General features: G+C 37.9%; 6 protein-coding genes and 1 long non-coding RNA gene across 8 annotated transcripts; 3 read left to right on the top strand and 4 right to left on the bottom strand.

Annotated features, from left to right (window-relative positions):
• Positions 1-60: 60 nt before the first annotated feature.
• LOC110846324 (protein arginine N-methyltransferase 7) lies at positions 61-2,290 on the top strand. Its single transcript, XM_022093032.2, has 4 exons — positions 61-284; positions 362-511; positions 589-810; positions 906-2,290. The coding sequence occupies exons 1-4, from the start codon at positions 84-86 to the stop codon at positions 2,193-2,195; spliced, it is 1,863 nt and encodes a 620-aa protein (XP_021948724.2). The 5' UTR covers positions 61-83; the 3' UTR covers positions 2,196-2,290.
• LOC110846323 (zinc finger protein 93) lies at positions 2,203-5,135 on the bottom strand. Its single transcript, XM_022093031.2, has 5 exons — positions 4,991-5,135; positions 4,493-4,907; positions 4,058-4,418; positions 3,511-3,975; positions 2,203-3,425 (listed from the first exon to the last, which is right to left on the bottom strand). Exons 2-5 carry the CDS (start codon positions 4,890-4,892, stop codon positions 2,375-2,377), a joined length of 2,277 nt encoding a protein of 758 aa, XP_021948723.1. The 5' UTR covers positions 4,893-4,907; positions 4,991-5,135; the 3' UTR covers positions 2,203-2,374.
• Positions 5,136-5,166: 31 nt separating this feature from the next.
• On the top strand, positions 5,167-6,163 carry LOC110847772. The gene is made up of 5 exons (XR_002547688.2): positions 5,167-5,291; positions 5,364-5,389; positions 5,468-5,553; positions 5,627-5,665; positions 5,774-6,163. It is a non-coding gene; the product is annotated as an uncharacterized LOC110847772 (long non-coding RNA).
• Positions 6,164-6,165: 2 nt separating this feature from the next.
• On the bottom strand, positions 6,166-11,051 carry LOC110847561. Its single transcript, XM_022094523.2, has 7 exons — positions 10,803-11,051; positions 10,686-10,730; positions 10,566-10,604; positions 8,493-10,499; positions 8,013-8,406; positions 7,248-7,905; positions 6,166-7,167 (listed from the first exon to the last, which is right to left on the bottom strand). The coding sequence occupies exons 4-7, from the start codon at positions 8,613-8,615 to the stop codon at positions 6,798-6,800; spliced, it is 1,545 nt and encodes a 514-aa protein (XP_021950215.2). The 5' UTR covers positions 8,616-10,499; positions 10,566-10,604; positions 10,686-10,730; positions 10,803-11,051; the 3' UTR covers positions 6,166-6,797.
• A 221-nt stretch (positions 11,052-11,272) lies between these two features.
• LOC110846529 (acetylcholine receptor subunit alpha-like 1) lies at positions 11,273-16,237 on the bottom strand. The gene is made up of 17 exons (XM_022093311.2): positions 15,617-16,237; positions 15,421-15,461; positions 15,238-15,333; positions 14,977-15,131; positions 14,878-14,896; positions 14,674-14,790; positions 14,543-14,568; positions 14,462-14,480; positions 14,256-14,375; positions 14,141-14,167; positions 13,998-14,067; positions 13,678-13,921; positions 13,562-13,592; positions 13,340-13,491; positions 12,860-12,951; positions 12,687-12,781; positions 11,273-12,612 (listed from the first exon to the last, which is right to left on the bottom strand). The coding sequence occupies exons 1-17, from the start codon at positions 15,663-15,665 to the stop codon at positions 12,436-12,438; spliced, it is 1,530 nt and encodes a 509-aa protein (XP_021949003.1). The 5' UTR covers positions 15,666-16,237; the 3' UTR covers positions 11,273-12,435.
• Positions 16,238-19,043: 2,806 nt separating this feature from the next.
• On the top strand, positions 19,044-20,391 carry LOC110846531. The gene is made up of 4 exons (XM_022093314.2): positions 19,044-19,486; positions 19,548-19,682; positions 19,747-20,060; positions 20,159-20,391. The coding sequence occupies exons 1-4, from the start codon at positions 19,376-19,378 to the stop codon at positions 20,337-20,339; spliced, it is 741 nt and encodes a 246-aa protein (XP_021949006.1). The 5' UTR covers positions 19,044-19,375; the 3' UTR covers positions 20,340-20,391.
• Positions 20,392-20,403: 12 nt separating this feature from the next.
• On the bottom strand, positions 20,404-22,746 carry LOC110846530 (SEC14-like protein 4). 2 transcript variants are annotated; one of them, XM_022093313.2, is made up of 8 exons: positions 22,503-22,746; positions 22,352-22,427; positions 22,235-22,278; positions 22,048-22,165; positions 21,792-21,983; positions 21,638-21,718; positions 21,329-21,568; positions 20,404-21,245 (listed from the first exon to the last, which is right to left on the bottom strand). In XM_022093313.2, the coding sequence occupies exons 1-7, from the start codon at positions 22,536-22,538 to the stop codon at positions 21,363-21,365; spliced, it is 753 nt and encodes a 250-aa protein (XP_021949005.1). In that variant the 5' UTR covers positions 22,539-22,746; the 3' UTR covers positions 20,404-21,245; positions 21,329-21,362. The 2 variants fall into 2 exon arrangements, with proteins under 2 accessions (XP_021949005.1, XP_021949004.1); XM_022093312.2 differs by having other exon boundaries at positions 21,377-21,568; positions 22,503-22,740.
• Between the last annotated feature and the right edge of the window lie 556 nt (positions 22,747-23,302).

Below are 23,302 nucleotides of genomic sequence, written 5' to 3'. Positions count from 1 at the left end.
GTCAGTTAGGAGTGTTATTTACGGGGCAGAAAAGAGATCAAACTTTCTCAGCGGTTTCTGACGGGAAACCAGTAAATGAGCACATGTTTCTACTATCAAGAGTGAGATTTGCGAGATATTGTCAATTATTTCGCGTTAATAGTATAAAACTTAGGAAAATGTCCACCCACTTCTCCTCGATACGAGACCCTGTAACAGGAGAGCAAACATGGGTTCTTGAAGAGGACTATAATCGCGATATAGCAAGAGCGGCCTACGCCGACATGTTGCATGACTTGGACAGAGTGAGTTTTTGAAGACTAAATTTGATAGAAATAAAAGATTCAATTAATTAGGCCTAACTTATTGTCATTAACTGCAGAACAAGGCCTACTACGCCGCAATATCGTCCGCTATAGCGACCATGAAGGGGAAAGGGCGTCGAGCTATTGTCCTTGATATTGGAACGGGAACCGGTCTTCTTTCAATGATGGCCAGCGCCGCCGGAGCCGATGAAATCTATGCTTGTGAGGTGAAGGTCATACTAATTATAATGCACAAGGTCTAATATGCATCACAATTATAAACTGCCTGGTTACCTTTGCATAGTGTTTCACACCAATGTACACTACGGCGCTTAAGGTGACGCAAGCAAATGAAAAATTGCTCCAATCGAAAATTAAAATTATTCCTAAACGGAGCAATGAGCTTCAGATTGGAGTTGATCTTCCTCATCGGGCCAATATTTTAGTGACAGAGACGTTCGACACTGAATTGATTGGAGAACACTGCATTTCGACGTACAATCATGCGGGACTGGAGTTGATGGAGGTATATATGTAGCTGCATACAAAATATATTTATGTGGCCTGGTTGTCTTCACGGTGGAGCATGAAATAGTTGATTACATTTGTCTTTTCTTGCAGCCGGACTATTTAGCCGTTCCCTCAACAGCCACGGTGTTCGTTCAACTCGTCTCTTCCCCCGTTCTAGCTGAATTTCATGGTTTAAATCATCCCAAATACTTTGAGTCGACATATAATTGTCCCGGTCTTCCTACAGCACACGACCTACAGCTCTCGAACCTAAGACCAGGGACAGATTTTCAGTTCGTGACACCTGAACCACAACCACTATTTCATTTTGATTTTACGAAACAAATTCCAACATCAAGAATAGCTGTGATAAAGTCTTCCACAACAGACTATACAAATGCATTCTTATTTTGGAAATTAAAAATGGATGCGAATACCGAAATTTCCTGCTTCCCATCTTTCCTAGAAAAGGATAACTATGTTTGGAGGGAGCACTGGATTCAGTGGGAGATGTTCATACCACTTAATTTACGAAAAAATGAGTTGAGCATAACTCAGACTGACCTAGATTACCATTTGGGTACAGAAGAATCAAAGTGTAACTGTGGATTACATCGAGCCTTAAGTCGCGGCAGGATTTATGGGTTGAACCAATTAGATGTTCCATTTTACCTTAACCTGGATACTGAATCAAGTGAAAAAAATGTCTTGTTTCTCGGAGATGACAGCCCCCTTCCAATCTACTTGAAGGAAAAATATAATCAGGTCTCCGTTCTCGGTACGGGAAGAGATCCTTTCGATTTTAAGTCTGACCCCTTACCTCCGAATGCGGAGGAAGACCCAAATTTGCTTATCATATCTGAACCATATTATTCCAACTCATTGTCGTGCCTACAAAACCTTCAATTCTTCACTAAAGTCAAGAAATACCAGAGTAAGAACTACTTTCCAAAAAGTGCAATGATTAAGTGTCTCACGGTAAAGTTCCATCACCTACACAAAATCCGTAGCCGAGTTGGAGAAACATGTGGGTTTGACCTCACCCCATTTGATGAGCTAATTGGGGGTTGCATAGATAGTGTGGATCCAATCGTGGAGTATCAGCCACTCTGGGAGTACGACTTTGACATTTGTACTACAAATGACTTGTTTACAATTGATATCAATACAGTGAAAGTTAGAAAGGAGATTCGCATACAAAATGAAGGTGTAAATGGATTAATATTCTATTGCAAATGGGACTTTGGATCAGGAAGGAAGAAAACTAACTTTCTACCCAAAGAGAGTACCTTTCAGAAAGGAACAATGCAAAGCTTAATATTTCTTAATAGAAAAAGTCAGTTGGTTAATGTGCTGTTCGACTTTGACAATGGTTTACACATTGATACAAACGATGCGTAGATTTAAATAGCTTACTGAATGCTGAATTTAATTTCTAAGAATGGTATTGTATTTTTATGTACATAAATTTGATTACATTTTAAGCAAAGTCGCCACATTTATTACAAATCCTCATTTCTAGCCTGAGCTGGGGCTTGCATATGTACATACATGTTGCATGCAATACCTAATACTTGCTACTAATTATGTATCGATTCCACCACTATCACTGCCTCATTCATCAAACCATTGCTGCTACTAATTTCAACCTCTCCTTGCAGATCTGGCACAAGAAAAAATTCCATCGTCTTTGGAATATTTGCACTATCCAAATTTTCAGGGGCACCTAATTTGGTCTCTCCTTCTTCATCTTTAACAATCTCAACCTTTACATCTACTGGATGCACCTCCCTGCAATGTCTAGCCAACAGCCATTTATTACTCGCCACCACCTTATCACATTTAGCACACCATCCACTTGGCTTCTTTCTTGTTTTTGATTGACCAGCTCCATGTCGAGACTTTTTCCAACAAAGCCCTCGTTCTTGATGTGTCTTGAGACGAAATTCATACTCAAAATGTTTCCCACAATCAGGACAATTTACGCCTGGTTTGTTGTGCGTCTTTAAATGCCGTACCAATTCGGGTTTCGCATAAAAACTAAAGTCGCATTGATCGCATAGATATTTTGGCTTCGTAGTGAGATGTATCCGAGCCTTGTGCGTTGCAAGGGTAGAGGGATGTGCAAATGTTGTTGGAGTTGGACACAGCGAACATTTCAAGTTTTTAATTGGTTTAGGGCGTGGTTGGCCAGAGTGAACGTATCGCTCATGTTGAATCATCTCACTTGTGGAATAAAAACCTTTCTTACATTCTGCAACGGGACAAAAGCATGAGTACGCCTTTTCATGAACACGTCGGATGTGACTCGGTAATCCAGCTGTGGTTACGGTGGCCCCACATAGGTAACAAATCGCTATTACGTCTTCTGCAGACTTGTGATTTTTTTCTTCCTGGTGATATCTCAACATTCTTGCTGTAATAAATCTTCGTGGACAGAATGGACATTTTAGGTTTTTGGGTTTCTTAGCGTTGAAAGAACGGCGCAACCTGATTTTGGTAGCAATAGGCTCGTCTGAACCTGAACCACAAATCATTTTGGAGTGTAGGTCAAGAGAGACTTGAAGTTTGAAAGCCTTGCCACATGTTGAACAAGTAAAGTTTTTCATATTCGTGTGGGTTTTTGTGTGTCTGTAAAAGAAAAATTCAAAATTGTCTCAGAAATTAATATATTGTATAATCTTGATGTTTATAAATAAGCCATCAATTTGCTTACCTCCGGAACTCTACGTCTTTTGCAAATTTCTTGGCGCATCCTTCGAAAGTGCAATGTTGAATTTTGAGTTTCAATCCTGCCAGTTCCTTTTCATCCCAAATTACGTTACACACGATAGTTTCGTGAATAGCTAGATTTCGTCTGGACGACAGCTTCTTGTCACAAACAGAGCAACAAAAAGAGTCGGGATCATGAATTGATTTCTTATGTGCCTGGAGCTCGGTAATAGTGAAAAACTTTTTAGCGCAGGAATCACACTCATGATTCATAGTTTGATCGTGAACACGAAGGTTATGGGTTCTAAGAGTGGTGGAGGTAGAGAATATTTTGCCACAGGTTTGACAAGGCAATTGTTTTTTGGAAATTGAAGTAGACCCTTTTTGGATACGTTTCTTTGTTGGAGAAATTTCGAAGTCGGATGTCCCTTCTTCTTCTTCGCCTTTCAAGTATGCATCATCGGCATCTCTGAATTATAAAAATGTTTCCGATTATTACAGGAACTAATTGAAACTACTCGATAATTTGTTTAAAACATGTATATTCTTACAATTCGAAATCGGATTCCTCCAATTTTTCTTGTTTTATTTTTTTATCAGGGGAAACAGCCCTCGTCACAGAACGAATAACAGCCTTAGCGTTTATTTTACTTTTTCGCATCGGTCTTGGGCCACTTTTACGTTCTTTAAGTTGTTTGTCTTCATTGTAGTTGTGAGGAATTCCACCGGTCACTTGGATTTCTTTCCATTCAACAGAGTCAACAAGGTTATCTTCAGGATTAGTTTGATGATTTATCGCCTCAGGTGAGGATGATTCTGACAAGGTGTGGTTTTTCAATTTGTTCACTTTGTAAGCATTATCAAGTAAGGTTTTTACTTTTTTTCTTGGGGTACTTTTAGTTGGAGACAAACCTATAGAAAATTAAGTCCAAACTTTTCTATAAATCCGTAATCTATTAAACAAAAATTAATTCAAAATGTCTTACAGTTTTTATCCAACCTCGCATTCATAATTTCGAAACAATTCTCCACAATTAATACCATCTCCAGGTGGAGATCCCAGACTTGCGTAATTGAACCAAGGCACATTTTACAACTGTCCATAATTTCTTCTTCCGCCGCACCAGGATGTAATTTTTCCAAAATAGAGTTAAATTCACCCAGTTGCTTCGAGTATAGCTTTTTGGCCATCGATGTGGACGCAAGGTCGGCATTTCCGCATACAAAGCAAGATGAGCGTTCCTTTCGGTTTTTGGGTTCACTGGGGTGTTTTTTCTTCATGTCATTCTTTATTTTAGCGTCAAAATTCTCTGTCAACATATCGTTGTTATCTTTCTTCCTCTTTGATTCTGGGCAAAGGGATGATGACTCGCTGCATCTTTTCATCCTGAACCAGGACTTCTGATAGATCACCAACAGATAGGTTCAGCTTTAACAAATTAATGAGAAGGAATAGCTGAATACAAAACTATAAGTTATCTTACCCAACCGATCAAATGCCGAACACCAAATTGAACCTAGGGACGTGGGAGTAGCGGAACGGACAAATACAATTGTAATAATTATAATTTGCATCTAGTCCTAATCTGTAAAAAAAATGAACAAAAGTTTAGTGAGAGGTGATGGTAAATATTGGCCAAACGCCGCCTCATAGTCTCATTTTTTCTAGAATATGTCTTCGTCTCATTTTCGTCAGCATTTTCACTATCGCAGTCGGCGTGCATCCATCCATTCACTATTGAAATCTGGCCTATCACCAAATAATTACCAATTCAATTCAAGCAGGTTCAGAAATTTATATGATTAATTTTGCATTTCCGGAAATTAATACCTTTCTTCGGCTTTCTTTTTTAATAGATTCATCACCAATTGGAACTTTGCAGGTAACAAATCGTAAATAGTGTCACCTGAGAAAAATTGCAAATAAGTTACTGTTTATTCTATCCACTCACTTGGCATAGTAAGATGAATCGCGTCTGGAATAATATTATTGAATATTTTCGAAATCGTCGAATCGAGGCGGAAAATGATCCAAGAGTCGAACCAAGTAATTGTATAAAATTAATTCATGTGACCACCAGACGTCTACCAATTTGACTAAATAATAACTTTTGTTTTAGGGGCATTCTCACAAATGTTGATCAGATTAAGAAACCGAGGTGAGTTTAATTGCTTTTAATCCGAATCCAAAAGTTTTTAACATTTTAATATGTTTAATTATATTAATTAATAACCTAATTGAAATGTGACCTTTATGTTTTTTCTAGGTTTTAGGGGAAATCGGATGAAAAGATTTGTCTTCCAAATTGTCTTTGTCGTAGTCTGCATGGCTGTATATAGCTCCTGGCACGGGGGACTGGCAGGGATCTTGGGGGTTGTTGAACATGAGCTTCTTTGGATTCGTATTTCTTGGTCTCATCGCCTTGCAAATGTTCAAGTTTGTCCTTGGCGTTTTTAGCTGCATTGTAGTTACACTTTGCGCAACAAACCGTGAATTTCGGATTGGTTATATTATGGGAAGAGCAGCGGTGGGGGAACAATGGGAACGTATAAATGCTTAGGATTCTGGATTAGGCATCTTGATGTACTTTTGAGACTGATTTGTAAGACTTTGAAGAATTTTTTACATTGATAAATAAATCATTTGTGACAAAGAATATATGATTTTATGTTTTTATTATAAAAAGGACTGGGTTCAAGCTTAAATTTGTATATGACATGTATGCATACTTATGATTATCGCACCGTATCGTAGATATGACTTTATCTTAATTAAATTTTGTAGACGTCGTTACATACTATATATATTTATATGTAAATGAAAGCAATAAGCATCAAAATACTCTTGTGTAAACTTTGCAAAGGTACATATTTCAGGTCGATCTTGAATTTGTTTGAAACTACTATCACAACTACTAATATTTTCATAGAATGTCATAAATATGCCAAGCATTTAAATACTAATAGATATTTATTCGGAACTGGAACTGTGAGATTACATACCTACGAAAGCTCCACGATTTCCAAAAGCTCCGTGTATGCACACTATGGTATTTAATACTTAATTAGTGGTAGTGACCTGACAACATTACTATATTCCTGTATATCTCTTTGAGGATGAGTGACAATAATGACGGAATATTTCTGCATGTAATGATTGGCTCACAAATTGTGCGTTTTCTCTATAATATAGCTACTACCATCTCTACTTTTTGTACTAATTTCCAAATTGCCCCAGTAAATTATAAGTATACATGGTCAACAAACTTCAATACCATGAATTTAATGAATTTATAAATTCAAAAGTCGGTAGCGTTCCTTCTCTTCCAAATGTGGACAAAGGAGGAGCACGGCCTCTTTAAAACCTTGCAACCGCTCCAACATTACCGCATTATTAGCGTGGTGATCATGACCAAAAATCCAGTGGAGATTTGACTCTCTTTCGACATGATTTTGTGAAACGGCGTGACTTTCCCATGCAATTTCTCTCTCAGGATCCTCATTGTCTTCCTTCTCAAAATATCCCGTAAAAAGTGGGAGCGACCTCATCGATTGGGACGGGGTTGGAAAGAGGCGTTGCAACATGATCAGAGTGCTCGTCAAATTGTAGCAGAGGACAGAACCTAGCGTTCGACGACAGGCCACGCCATCAAAGAATAGTCTGCAGTAAATTTGAATATATATTCAGACATATTTCTAAAATAGTAAAGAAATACATGAAAATATGATTACACAACTCACATTTTCAGCGCTGGAAAACTGTTCACCGGAACTCCATCTTTGTCTCGTTGCACCTTCGGCATGAGTAAAGGATGACATGAGGATGGCCATTGGATGAACGTCAAACATTTCAATTTTGACAAGACCGGAAATACCACATCCACTTGAGACATTCTCCCGTCTCCAATCATGTAAAAGAGGAGCAACTCTCGCAACGTATCACTCGCACCGACTCGTGGAATCAGATTTAACGCAGATTGTAAGTCGACTGGGCTGTTGGAGGAACACTCTAATTGCATCTTTGTCAGCGGAAGTTGTTTTGACCTCGGCGTATTTGGCAGCAAAAGGGGAAATTGCGCAATCTCATCCAAACCGAGGGTGCAAATTGCTGTAAAAATTTGAATTGATTCAATTCCAGCTCCGGCACCGCGCAAAATAGCAACCAGCACGGGAAGCAGCATGCATTCGATGTGCAGATTTTCAAGGGCTGGAAACGTATCCAGAAATCGGGTCGCAATTGCGACAACTTCGGCAGCATGGATGTGGTTTGGTTCGCAATGTTCCACTTCGGAAATCCTCACAAAATGAGCATGTTTTAAGCTGACCCCTTGAATATGAATGCTCAAATTGGTCACCTTTGCTAATTTTGTGGTGCCATCAAAAATCTCGCCCATCGTGTCTGGAAATTTGGTGGACAAAAATACATAAGTTTTACGCAAATATTATTGAAACCAACAGGTGTTTTCAAATCCTTTAATGTTAATATATCTGCAAATGTCTACATACTTGACAACTCCTGTCCACCTGACACCCATTCCGACATTATATCGTGAATGCTTTCCAATTCTGGGCAATACTTGGCCAACTCGGTCCATCCGATTTTATTCAACATCATCGCCCTCCGTTCATCAACATCTTGAATGGCCGAGATTAACGGCCCGGGGCGAATTGGTCCCTGTTCTTGATCACTAATTTTTATGAGTTCGACCCTGTTTTCGGTACGGGCAGGATGATCATCTAGATGGAAGAGGGATTCAATCCATCCATTCATCCTGACCAGGATACCGTCAGAGTTGTTTTCATGCAAAAATTTCCGTGCCTCTTTCGCCCATTCTTGACAAACCCAGGTGGCCACGACTAGCTCTTTGGGGCCACAATGAGACATGATTTTGCTGAGGATCTAAATTCATAGGACACGCTTAAAGTTAGTCAGGCAAGGAAAGAAAGCATGCACTTCATTTGTGTACTTCCGGTACTATAACTCACCAAGTGATTGCTCAAAACTTTTCGGTTGAGATCATCCAAGTTGTTAGAAGCGACCAAAGAAGTCGATGGACCAGCAATAATTTCCTCCTCTGCCTTCATATTTGACAACAATTCTTTATCCATGTTCTTCACGGTTACTTAATTCCCTTGATGTTGCATCAACTTGAGACTATGCTACCCAATTATGACTGCAAAAGTTCCGAATCTGCAGCTGAGTTATGAAACCAAACAACAAAACAAATTTCTCTCACACGCTCCCCGGATCAGATCGATAATGAAATGTAAAAGAGAGAGAAAGTGCAAGATTTTCTCCACTTGTACAATTCTCTCCACTTTCTCTACAAAAGCATCAACGTGAACTGGGCCCTGGAAGAGCAGGTCGAGAGAGGAGATCACAGAGGAGATCGAGAAGTAAAAACCCACGCGAAAATTTTACATGTATGTACGTAATTTCCAGTCCAACTTTATTCGGCGCATTGGCAAATACAAATGCAATTTATTCCCAGATATTGAGACTTATGTTCTGGTCAATAAATTCCAGGGGTGGGCAAGATACATATGGTCGTAAGAGATACAAAATGAAGACACTTTCAGAATGAGATGTAAGATATTTACAAAATACTTCTTGTTGAGGTACATACGGATAAGATATAAAACATTTTCCTAATAATTAAGTAGACATGTATCTTAAGGGACTTTGCTGCCAGGCATACATATGTTTGTACATAAGATACATACACAAGATACAATCCATATACCTAAAAGGTGCAAGATACTCCTCTTATCAGGTGACGGAGATACAAGATAAAGATACTACCTGGTATCTTCATCCCCCCCCTCCTCTCCCCATGACAAATTCATGCCTCAGAGTATATTCAACTACTAAACAAACAGATATTGGTTTTTTCACATAGTTACATCTATTTCACCGGTGGTACATTCAATTCAATCCAATTAGACTTTTAAGGTTTACCTCTCTCAGTAAAGACAGAATCAATAGAAATGTAAGTATTTGATTAAGAAACTATTGGATTCAGCGTGGAATTAATTTCATAGCCAGAGTCTTTAGAAACATAATCGGATCTGTTGGGGTTGACATAATGAAACGTGATCCTGACTAAATAAGGTTCTGAAAAAAGTAAGAACCCCATTCCCAATTTCTCCAGGTACCGAGGGGACGATCTTTGTGATTTTGCAGACTGCTTGCTCATTTTCACAGATGCCCAACCTGGATTTGAAGTCTTCTTACATATCTTTTTATGTCGTCAATGTAGCTTCGCAACTAGATTTCCAGTAAAATCAGGACTTAAACTTAGTTACGCTACTGTAAAGTGCGTCATTCTACAGAGCGACATACATTGATACATATGTACGTAAATACATATGTAAGAAGAGCAGACTTTTTCAGACTTGTAAACAATTTCGTCGATTCGATTTTCAGTAGAATTCGAGCCCAGCACATAAAGGAATCAAATCTTTGTCAATATTTTAAAATCTAATTTCACATATGCATTTGCTTAGGTAGGTATCGGCACATGGTTTATTTAAAAATGGCATAATTATCATATGTACATACTTTTTCCCATTATAAAATTTAATTAAATGACAACCCGCAAAGACTAACTAATCAGTCAATACTCATCATTTTTATCCCAAGTTGTATCAACAAGCCCCCGACACAAATCAACCACACGACTCCGCATAACGGCAATTTGCCCCCGTTCTTGATAGGAGTATAAGGACATTTGCAACTACGAATGTGCTCCGTTTTATTGACAATTACAAGATAAGAGATCATCACGGCATTCCAAAACCCAACCCAATGGACCCAAGCTGCCACCGTGGAGATTACCAGGGCCGTCCCTGCTCCAAGGTGGATGACAGCGACGTATGCGCCACAGACCAACTGAGTCACCGCGGAGACGAGGAGATACACGCCCAACGAGAAGAACAAAAATGCTATCGAATAGAGCACCGTAATCCCGGCGTTCCTAGTAACGTCATGAACTGTGGAGCAAAATCAGGATTACTTTCAAGCACTGGTATTTGTTATGCATATAAAAAAGTAAGTACCATCCACTCCGATATGGCGTATATTTGGAAGTCCGGAGACTGGAAGTGCAATTTTATCAAGATTTTCGCATGTGTTGTGTAAAATGTTTTCATATTTTTGCTCTATTCATATGTATGTACCGTTTATCTTGATTTCCTGAGGAACTCCTTTAGCATCCACGTTAACTGAAAATAAGCAAAACCTTTACCAATCAACACGGAAGTTCATTCCACTGATTTATCTGGAACTGATCTCACCTTTATGCGACGTATGCCATGGGAAAAAAGAGTGTAAACTTTCCCATAAGGTTGTAGTTGATCCCATGATATTGGTTTTTAAATTTATCAAAGAAATCTTGTTAGGAAATTGGAAAATAATTGGCGACCAGAAGTAGCGATTGAATTCACGGTCAGCCTGGACGAAAAATCTTTTGTTTAGTGGAATACTTCGCTGGAATGAACGACTCGCAAACTAATCTTAAGTAAACCAAGCCAAGACAAGTTACGCAACTGGCAGCTGCTAAAAACACTTCCTCGTTATAGATCATGAAAGTGGGCACAAAAAATTGCTATACGGTGTTCGCAAACCAAGCAACCTGAGCGTGGAGATGGTGCATCTATGTACGCTTTTCGTGCTGGACAAGACGTGGTGGAATCCTTTGTTTCATTATGATCATTACCTTTAAGCAATGCAAGTGCAAAAATGAACGAGGCGCACGTACTTGATGTAAAACGTTTAGGAAATTTGTAGTACTTTTTTTATTTTTATTGTTATCCGTTTTACTTACATACATATGTATTTATGTCTTCTACATGTTTTCTAAATTCGCCAGGATTACCATTATTCTCATATTGCTCAGTCTACTTCGGGGTCAGTCAAGGTTTCTAATCTCTACTTTTCAATTAGTAATAACATACGTGTAAATGTCTCTTACTTATTATCAGTTATTCTCTTGACATGACTAAATTTTTCTTAATGTCGTTGGCTGCATGTAATTTAGTTGCGTAGGTAGAGTACAAATTTCTACTGTCACAATTCATGCCTCCAAATTATTACTATCCGATTCTATATTTTGCTAATCTTTTCGCTCACAATTTTTCATATCATAATTATTACTGGTAATTTTTAGTAATAATAATTTGGCTTGGTAGGTTACAATATGGATTGCAAAAAATTTGACCTAAAATAACAAATCTCATATTATCTGAATTTGGACTGTAATTCTATAAGGTAAATATATTTATAGGTTGTTTTTTTTTATTTGGATGGACCCATATCGGAAGAAATCAGAAATCAGAAATCAGTATCAAAGAAAACCTACATAATATGCACAATCGAAATAGGTATTGAATAATTTAAATTTTTCATAAATTCGAATTTACATAGGCCAACAGTTTATGGATCAATTTGTTCTAGTTAAGGTTTCGTCTTACAGATTTTAAATACACACTTTTCACTTTTTCTTTCTACTGGAAAAATTCGTCTGTCAAAAAGTCTTGATTCCAGAACTACACAAACTTTCCTATTCTTCCGCTGAACACAGTACTTAATTACTTAATTGTTTTTCATACAAAGTATTACCTAATTATTATTGAGTAAACAATTGATCATAGTTATAGACCAATAAACTGCATACTTTTTTGGGTTTTGTACTATATGCATGCGGGGCTATAATTTGTCTTGGGTGAAAGGCTTTGTTCATTGATTTGGTTTTAGAGGAAAGATATCGTTACAACGGCATTTTTCTTTTCTTTCGTTTTTTTTGGCACGGGGTTTAATTAATTTCTTATTTGCTAGTATGTAATACAAAATTATTGGGACATTATTATTACGGGACAATGATTCCTGAGCGATGTATGCATAACAATACTAATTGTTATTTCGACTGCTTTATGTCCATTTCATATGTTTATCCCGGGAAAGTTCTTGGTCAATCGGAATTCTAGCGTCGGTTAAAGATGGGGCTAGCAGAATAATCCACACCGTTCCGCAGCAGCAAGTTAGAGTAAAAATCCACAGAAATAACCTATCGAGAACCATCGCCACGTACTTCCAATCATCAATTTCCTGTAACGAGAGCATTTCTTTTATCGTATTCACTATCAACAAATGTAACTTTACTGTGAAATGCAAGAACACACCTTTGTCTTATCAATCTGCTTGGAAATATGTTGAGCCAAATACTCTGCACTTTCAATTGCTGACAAAACCTCGGGGCTAACACGTTTGTTCAAGTCTGCGAAACAGAAAGAAAGAGATTGCTTTTATAAGAAAAGTTACAAGTTTTCATAACCGCACATAAATTCCCACTCACTCTCAAAAATTCTTCGTTGTCTCGGAAAATCCAGGTCGGACAAAGGCCTTCGAATATTGACTGGAGAAAAATCCGTGACTCTGCCCACATTACTGGGAGAACAATGTAGAAACTCATTAATCCGCCCACCTTACCATGTCACCAATCTATAAGTTAAGGCGCTATAGGATGACGCGTTGATGCTCTATATATGTTTTTATCTAATTACTCTACCCCTACAAATATATTTAATTTCTTTAAATGAATTTTCGAAAATGGAATCAATTTCATGGTTTTGAGTTCAAGGTTTTGTAGAATAACTTTACTATACAATGAAGTATCAAAAGTTGCATACATATTTTTCAAAGCTCATGAACTTGGTGAGCTTGGTTTAGAAATATGCATTTAAGGACATTTAATAGGGGTAGAGTGAGATACGAAATTTATGACGCATCAATGCGTCATCCCATTACACCTTAAGGACAAAGACCTATAACCTACCTCGCACTATACGCATATCTCATCCCCAACTCGAAGTTTTTCAAAGCTGGAAACATTTCTCTATTCTTTATCAACGGAATGTATCTAGGATCCCAATCTGGTCGTTGGATGCGAAGAATTCTTGGTAATACGTGGAGAAAGACGTTGTGAACCTGTAGACCCGTTTATACATATTTGTTATACCCACATATCGAAAAACACAAACTTCAAATTAAATAATACCCAGGGTGGCATTTTCTGTGAGGAAGAACCCCTGCAACCAAGTTCGAGTCCATCGATTATAGAAATTTGTTGCACAATTGCATCAATTCAATAGCAATTAATTCTTGTCTGCTTACTTGAAATGTACACTTAAAACGCCCACCGTCAAAAATACCGACGTTACCACGAGAAGAAACGTGAACAAGAGATACTTTCCAATTAACGGTATTGCTAGAGACGTCGGGGGAATGATTTCGTCCAACAGGAGAAAAAACCAACTCAACGAAACCAAAATGTTAATCGAGAGAGCTATCTTTTCGCCACTATCGGAAGGAAGGTAAAAAACTAGAACCGTCAGGAAGCAAATTATAACCGTTGGCACTGAAAAATCGATATTGAACGCATTAGTTATTAGAGTAATGACCCGTTCATATGTAATATAAATAGATTGACTAACCAATGAGATTAACCGTATAAAACATCATTTTTCTGCGAATCGTAATATTAAACGTGAGATCAATGTAGGGCTGCAAAATCAATGTAAATTCATAAGTAAAAATAGTCTCTTGTTCTTAATGGTGTTTAAAATATAAATCACACCTCATCGCAACAAGGATAAGTCTCCACCTTTTAATAAAAATTAAAGCTCAAGTCAACTTATGAATAATTAATAACTTATGAAACCATATAAAAATTTGATTTAGTCAAAAATTACATTTCGACGGCATGGAACTTCCAACAGATCCCATTCCACGGAGAGATGAAATTCTGTCAAATCTATTCCAACTTGAACAACGTCTGAATCCGACTCTTGAAAAAGGTGTTGCAAATCAACCTAGGTACGACAAAATATATTAGAATATGCATCTAAATACATGCATATTTTGACCTCTCATCAAACTATGCTAACCAACTCCATACCTCATTCCCGTCGAAAGTCCTGCGTTTTATCAGTGAATTAATGCAAGGATTCTATGAATTGCAAATTAAATGGGTGCTTACCATGATCCAAATCGCAGAAAGCAAGTCTGTTTAAATAATATAATCGTACATTACGACATAGGCTCAATATATGTATGTCCTGATGAATTTGGTTCAATGTTCACTGGTTAAACAGAAAAAATATTATTTACCTGTTCGTCGAAAGGAAAGTATTCCACGTTTATTTCACAGAATGATTTGTAAATCGCCGGAAGTGTGAGGACAATTAGTCCGGTGAAATGTATTGTTGCCTTCGCCATTGTGTTCGGCTGATTATTTGGCACATAATCAGATAATTATTTATATTAGCAAAACCAACCATGTACAATGGTGATATATATTAACTGCTGTCATACCTGATAGTTACCATCCGCACTATTAAAACATTAAAAATAATTTTAGTACATAAATTAGCCAGTCAGCAATAAAAATTGCCATACACATATAGCACTTACTTATTAAACAGAACTATATCCGGACACCAAATTTTCTCCGATGGAATGTACAGCTCCTTCGTTCCACCATAATTATCTGGATCCCAAACTAATTTGTAATCAATCCACATTTGTTCAACCCACACATTTGTTGTAAGAATCTGGTTTTTCATGTTCTGCAAAAAAAGGGGAAAAAACTCTAAAATCACATATCACGTAAATACATACATGAAGATGCAAACCCAATATTATCATTCTATTTGTTAAATCCACGTCACATACCACGTCAATAATCTGTGATAACTTGAGACCCAGCTTGATCGCGACTCTGTCAGAATCATTGGCCACCGGACGTATTAGTGGATTATAATTGCTGATCTAGATTGGTATTTATATTAAACATTCGTACCGAATACCGATAATATTAGCACGGAAAATAATAATACGGAAAATTAATATTATTACTAAGTCATCGTACAACCGCTTCGCATGTGGCGTCCCGCAACCTTCCCACACAAAAACAAACAACTCGTTATTACTTTCTCCAAAGAAATCTCATCATCAAAATGATCTCTCTCTCTCTCGTCTCGACTTTCTCCCCTGAACGGAAGCAAAGTCATTCTCTCCTTCTCTTTATTACGAACGACATATATACACTCACCCAAATCTGACAAAACCAATATGAGCAAACAATTCACTATGATGAGCATTGGAAAGGATGAAAGTGGCAGATGCGATGCGACGAGAGGAGAAAAAGAACAACAACACGTTGTTTGTGTGCAAAACTGCTATACTCGTCGTCACATTACGTAATAATCAACTCCTACTTTTTTCACGAGACGGACTTTCTCTCTTTCTTTCTGTGCGTGTCTGAAACTATGTTTCCTGTCCAACTACTTACGACGACGACGATCACCACCGCGATGCTTTCTCTCAGCTCGGCCCAAGTACAAACAAGAGCTCCAGAAGAGGAAGATGTGGTCTGTTGAGATCTAGTTTGCTCTCTTGTTATATCGCCTCTGAGCTGGAAAAGTTATTGCAAAAATATTCCATTGTCCTCCCAACTGCGAAAGTAAAGAGAGAGAGAGAGAGAAGAATAAGAGGAAGACCATCACAGAATCACAGCTCCCAGCTCTCAGAGACTTTGACAAGACGAGAGAGAAACTCCCTCCCGAATTCCACCGGAAAAAGTTGGTTCCGGGTGAATAAGAGTACAGTAGTGGATGGATGTGAGCATATAATACGGACCATACATGGCAAGAGTGCAAGTAGGAGGCAAAACTGACAATGAGCAACCAACTCAGCTCGGGTGGCCTATGCTTCTGCTGCTACTTGGTGGCTGGCTTAAGTTCTGTCTCCTGCAAAACTTTCTCCACTTTCACTTTCTCCTCCTCTCCTTTGCAGCCTTAGCATGGTGACAACTCACCCAACTGAACTCCACTCGAGCTTATGTGGCTCTCCTGCCTGGCTGGTTACTAGATAGGACGAATGAGAAATAATGGAATATTACCCTTCGGACGGATATTCCGAACCAATAGGCAGTAACACAAGAGGTAGTAGCAAAGTGACACATTTTCCAGTCTCCATCCTATGCTCTAACTATATGCTTTTAGTGGAAAACATTCAATTTATTAGTGTCCCCCCTGAGAGGAGCATGGATAATGCATTCTTTCATGTCAACACATATTTACACTGTCGGACATGAAGCTACTCCATTATGCGGTTAGTTGACAAATGATGTACATTAAGCGAAAATGGGATGAAATCTCCCATCCCGTTACAACATTGTTACTTATTATTCCTTTGCTATCAGTCCTCGTGCTGCACCTCCATCAGACAAAACTGTACATATGAAGGCATGAATATTATATAATTCCGTCGCTCATAGCTCACTCACCTTTGAAAGCAAACCTGCCTCTCTTCTCTCTGTCTTTTCCTCACTTTCTGCTCGCCTGCCTCATGCTCGGCATCGTTAACTCTTGGGACTAATGGAAAAGCAAAGCAAAAAATCCCCACGGGTGAACTCAGCTCATCACGATTCACACCTCAACAAACTCTTTCTCCGTATGCATGCGATATTCAATCCGATCCCACCTTTCACCACCACAAACGTCTCTAACAGCAAACTACCCTCCCGTCGGATATACAACTTTGAAGAAGATATGCATGGAAATAAAATGAGCGCAGAGGAAGGATATACGTATGTGTGTAAGCCTTTTGTACTTGAGCAGCTGCACGTTTCAAATATTCATCCCGACTAACTATGTGTACCTAAGTGTGGCTACTGGTGAGGTTCATCGACCCAAATATATTACTTTACAGGGTAATTGAAAAAATATTTGTTCTGTGTGTGTCAAAAAATAGTGATGATATTTTGGTAAAGCGTATGTACATATGACCATCGATGAAATTATTTAGTTTACATACTTGACGAAATCAGTTTGATAAAAGTTTTCTACAATATGCTGCAAAAATTCGTATTCGTACTCAATTCTGGTATATGCACAACTCTCAGCTAGTTTGCACTTCTATAGCAAACCTAATAAGTAAGAAAAGAAAGCAGTAATTTAATTCATGCCGCAAGGATTGGACACCCGATCCCCGCCCCGATCGTATAGATTTCTTCCGTATCCTCTTCTCATATAACCAAGCACTTAACTAACTACGTTTTTGTATTCTGATTCTTCCTGCAGCCGAGGTGCCGGAGGTACTCGCTAATAAAAAAAATCAAGGAACACGAACACGGGATTGATTTGGCTTGGGGGATTCATGGGAAAGTCGCCAGCAAGCAGCCAACAAGATCTCACCAGAGAGTTCTTTGCTTCTTTCACTACATCGACTCTCACCATTTTTTTCCGGCCTTGTTTTATTTTTTGCACATACTTTCATCCTTTTTGCTTTGCCATGAATATAGATTAATGGCCGTGGAGTGGATGCGAGATAAACAATTTTGTGCAGGCTATATGTATCTACACGTAGGTAACTAACCGTGCCTGGTAGCACCATGTTAAGTATGAATGAAAGCACGGGAGTTGACGTGCGTGCACCCTCCAAGAAGCAAGATGATTTATTGCTCGTTTAACTAGGAACAAAAAGTGTCGTCGTTTTCCACACGCAGATAAAAGGGAGACAGGTAATCATTGTAGGAGAGAAGTGAAATAAATCGTTTCTTCTTCAAAAAAGGAAGGATAATCTTCGGCACACAATTTCACGCTAGACTTGAAAGGGACCAAGCGAGCTGACACAGATATTACTTACTTTCACAGTTATACATACATTTCATGAGAAGAAAAGGAGATAGGATTTCTCGGATTGCGATGCGGTACTATTATTCGTACCACCCAGATTTAGAGTTGCATGCATGCATACGTCCGAATACGAGTTTGACTTTGCTTTCATCCTGATTAAGTTTAGGCAAGAGTTGGGCTTGCATAAATAAAAAAGTTAGTCGTAAATACTACGTAATATATGTACGTTGCTTTTTGTAGTCAATTTGGCTGGAGATATGCTTTCTCTGCAAATTGTGAGAAACAATGCATGACAAAGATGTGCATGGTTTGTGAAAAAATTGCTGACTTGAAGCAAGCACTTTATTTTTCCTTTGGCTGATACAAAAGTAGTAGACGATTTGGAACCGAAATTTCCCTGGATCTTTCTAAAAGCATCTTTACTTATTAATTTTGCACTGTGATGGTAACTTTGTAATCTCTCCATCACTGTCACCATCTTAGGATTACTATGTAATTATTAATACATCATTGTCTTAATTCATATTCTCTGTGTTTAGTGAAAGCAAACGACGCAATAGTCTCTAAGCACACAATAGATCTTCCATCATCGCAAATTCAGATAACTAACTGCACAAACATGCATTACACAAGGGGCAAAGCTGCAACAAACAATTCATTCATCAAACATGTTCAGAGCAAGCTCAAATTTGTATTAATGATGCAGACAGATTAATCCCAAGTAATCTTCTTACAGCCTTTTGACATGCTTTGAGAAACCAGACAGCATGGGAAACAAACAAAGTGGAATGAGATCCTGGATGGATATGATGAATTAGACGTGTGTACCTAATTGCTTGCCACTTTTGGAAGTAGTACTTTTGTAATGCGTAATAAGAACACAACATGAAAATATAAACAGCTATGTATACTACAACAAAGTTATAAAAATTGAAATGTTAAGGTTAGCTGGCTTCTTATGTATTTAGGTACGCATGCATTAAAATCATTATTCGACGATAATTTTTGTCCTGTTATTACTTGACGCGGGTTTAAATTATTCACTAGCATAAGGCGTTATGTAGTCAAAATGGTAGTCCCCAGATTGCTAGGTTGAGCTTCAAATTTCTCTGTAAAATAATCCAGATAATCTCAACTTGATATCCACCTCGTAGCATTTTTGACTTTCTGAAATGACTGGTTCACGCCAAATATTTTTGTTCTTCGTTATGTTGCACGTAAAAGTAGCATATCCGCAGAATATGGACACTTTGACTGATTTGCTCCTTAGTCCGTCAAATGAGGTGAGAAAGATTTTCATATTTTAAAATAGTGACTAATTTTGAATTTCCATTTATTTCACAGGAAACAGTTTCCTATCCACCATTGATACAACGCCGTTTGTTCAACACGTCTTACGCTACCACGATTAGCCTTTTCTCCTTTTCCCTTCCTCGTAAATCTACCCATACGGAAACAGATCTAGATTTGGCAAATCAGGTATCTTCTTATCTGCACCTCACAAAAAATACGCTGCAGAAATTACAACCATAACCTTTTGCAGGCAATTTTTGGTATTTTTGCAATCGTCGTTGCCACCGTGTTTCTCGCCCTGCCTGCAATTTTTACATCCGTCCGACATCCCGATCTCGCCGAGGCAGATCGAAGTCTTGGGTCAATAACAGATAGCAAGCATTCGCTGAAAAGGTTAATGGAATCTCCCACAATTTTCAATTTTATGACAAAAACATCCGACCTTTCCAACAAAATTGGACTTGATGGGACGAGTTGCATTCAACGTGCAGTCTGTGAATCGCATCGGTTCCCAAATAACAAGCAGTATGGCTTGCTAGCTGTTCCATTTCAACTTTTATGTCCGTAAGTTGTGCAGAATAAGTAATAGCAACCATGTAATTTTACAAAGAAAAAAAATGTTACGTACAATATCTGCTGACGAGTAAACAATTCTTTCTCAGGCCGTCTTCATCGTCATCACAAATTGATATGAGGAAGTTGGAATTATCGTCACCTTTCAAAAAGGCTGCGTGGACTGGGAAATACTCTGACGTAAAATGTGGGAAAGAGTATCACTGCTTTTTTGATCTTTTAGGACTTGGGTCATACTTTGTGGATTGGTATTATCAACATGAACTATGAAGACGAGTATTAGCATTATTCGACAACTAATAAAAACTGACGCAAACCAAGACACATTTTTTTCCATTACATTTACACCCAATTTTTTATTTCATGAGTTCACTTCACATATAGTCAGATCCAAAATTAAATTTCAACTGCATACATAATTGCATAATTGGTTTTGCAAATGTTACAGTATATTTATGGAGATAATATATTTACAAGTGTTAATTGGTATACGTAGGCCAGGCAGTCAGCTACCTAAAAGAGTACAGTTAATCGTGTCATCGTGAGAATGCAGGTGTACAGTAATCAGTACGTTATTATTATCCAATGTACGTACATATAACGTGACTATTCTGTCGTAAACTAACAATATCGTCAATATCTAAGTTGTAAATACAAGGTTACATAATTGATCAGCAATAATTATCGGTAGACTTTGACGGTTTTACGTGACATGCAACGTTCCAGGCAAATATGTATGTACGTATCATTAATCTGGTCATCTAGACTTTGAGCAAGTCAACTGATTTCTTTGTCCGCTATTGCGCAATTACTTATGTCTACTTGTATGTAGTACTTACTTATAATCTATATATCACAATTAATTAGAATTATTTATTACACCACTACCAGTATCAATCCCACATGCATAAATACTCTTCGTGAACCTTGGAATCTCACTTTCCCACGAATGGTTTAACTACATATCTAAAAACAACACTGCGAAAGGAAATAACAGCTTCATCTAAGAAGCCAAGGAAAATCTGCATGCGTTATTTACTTATCAATCTAGAAATCCCAGAAGAACTTTGTTGTCCGTGTTTCACAGTCCATAGCAGTCATAGTCACATGAGGGAGTCGTATGCGGTAAGTATGCGGCTCAAGTCTCATGACCACACGTCGTCATTTGCCGTGGAACTTTAAGGGAAAAAAGAAAGATTGTACAGATAAATACTTGATGTCAATGAAATAATTGTCGTGAAAAAAGTGGAAACTATTACATATTTACAAGTTGCATATAACTCGTTATCCATTTCAGTTGTTATTACCATTTCTCAACAAGCTCACGAGCTTGGGATTGTGTTCCCTAAACCCGTCAGGAAGTCCTTTAGGTGGGACTAGGTCCAACAAATGTGGCAAGAAATTGCTGGAATTGCTGTCAAATATTTTCAGTTTTTGAATGGTATTTCCCGTCAGGACAGATTTTATGGATGGGAAAATGATATTGAGGGCCCACGGTGCTGAAAATTAATTGCACGAAAAATATTATAATCCAGCATTAATAATCACAAGCGATTTAAAATCTTTACCATTAATTACTACGGCGGCATGCAGTCGTTCCGGAAAATTTTGTTCATACTCCCGCAAAACTCGTAACATCATTTGTACAACTGCAAAAAATAATCAAATCATAGAATATTTTATGCATAATTGAATCGCGAGCATATACCAAATATTGCTCACCATCGTAATGCGCAACCTGCCAATACGACAGTCCAGCGAGATCAACAATAACTACGAACTGTTCTCTTTTACTCTTTTCAACGATTTTCGCCAGTTTGGCCATCGAATGGTACATATGTCTCTCAATTTCTGACTTGTAACCACCCACGACTAGCTGCCGCATTTGCCAGCGTCCCACAGGAAAATAGAAAGCTGCGAAAGAAGTAGAACAAATAAGTCTGGTATCTAAATTTGGATTAAAAAATTATCTACTGACCAGATCGTCCATCTTTATCCACTCCATCCAAAAAATACGGAAATCCGTTGATCATTATTTCAGGAATTTCCCAAGTATCCGCCGTATCGAAGTTGACTTGCTTTCTCCACTCCAAATGCTGTCGGGAAATTGTGTGTAAAAAGTTAGGTTTGACTATTACAGTTTTATGCAGTTTCACAATTCTCACCTTGGCCATCATTTGCTCTGCTTTGTCAACTTGATGGTTTCTTGCTGTAACATAACATGGCTAATTTATAGTTGTGAAAAATTACAGGTAAGCACAATTTACAAATCATAACATTACCTCGAAGAAATCTGAGATAATCACAATCCTTGAACTTGGCTTCTTCCCCATCGCCTTGATTCATGAGATCCTTAAACTACAAATGCAGCATTAGTGATCGGCAACATTTAAGAAATTGTACAATTAACTAATCAGGTAATTAATAATTTACCTTAAGAAGTAGTTCATTTTCTGTAATGGTGTCCATTTGGTTTTCCAACTTACAGTTTGGTTTTGGATGAATTTTCTTACTTTCCTGAAAGCGTCAGTCTCATGCAAACGCATAAACACAACTGTTCACTTTGATGAGTCAGAAATATCAATCAAGTCGTAGCATCAAATGCAATCTCGTGTCTCATTTTATAGTAGCTGGTCTCCTGATGCATATTCTGTATGTTTTCTCAGCAAACTACATAGTATTGATGATGAACGGCTTATCAAATAGGTTCACACAGTCCAGCCGTACATTAGCGCAGTTGCAATAATAATGGCGCAACTATGTACATACATATACACATTTTCACGTAGATATTTATGTAAGTATTTGCTTACTACCGTCAACATAATTTGATACGGCCTTCCCGTCACCCCGTACCACGGAGAAGAAGTGACGGAATGTACTACACAGTCAAACTGGTTACAGGATGGTGAGAACAGAGCGTTTGATAAAACATTTTGTACATGACGAACATTTTACATACTCATAAAATTAAGATGCAATCGTTAAGTTCAAGGGACAACATAATTTTGTGTGCTGAAGAGAATATCCTGATTTTGCCTAAATGAACAAACCACATGACACATGACTCATGGGTCATGAATTCAAACACTCTATCGTATGTATGTTCTGCATCTATTCGTACATAAATATATTCCAACATGTGTATGTATAATAAGTCATGGTTTGATGTTTTGCCTGGTCTTATCTTCAATTAATCCAATTTGGTCAACTTAAGTTGAAGTGAGTGGGAT

This window comes from Folsomia candida, unplaced genomic scaffold (genome assembly GCF_002217175.1).
Source record: "Folsomia candida strain VU population unplaced genomic scaffold, ASM221717v1 Fcan01_Sc003, whole genome shotgun sequence".
Lineage (NCBI taxonomy): Eukaryota > Metazoa > Arthropoda > Collembola > Entomobryomorpha > Isotomidae > Folsomia > Folsomia candida.
The sequence above is the reverse complement of the archived record's forward strand: the minus strand, read 5'-3'. Positions and strand labels throughout refer to the sequence as shown.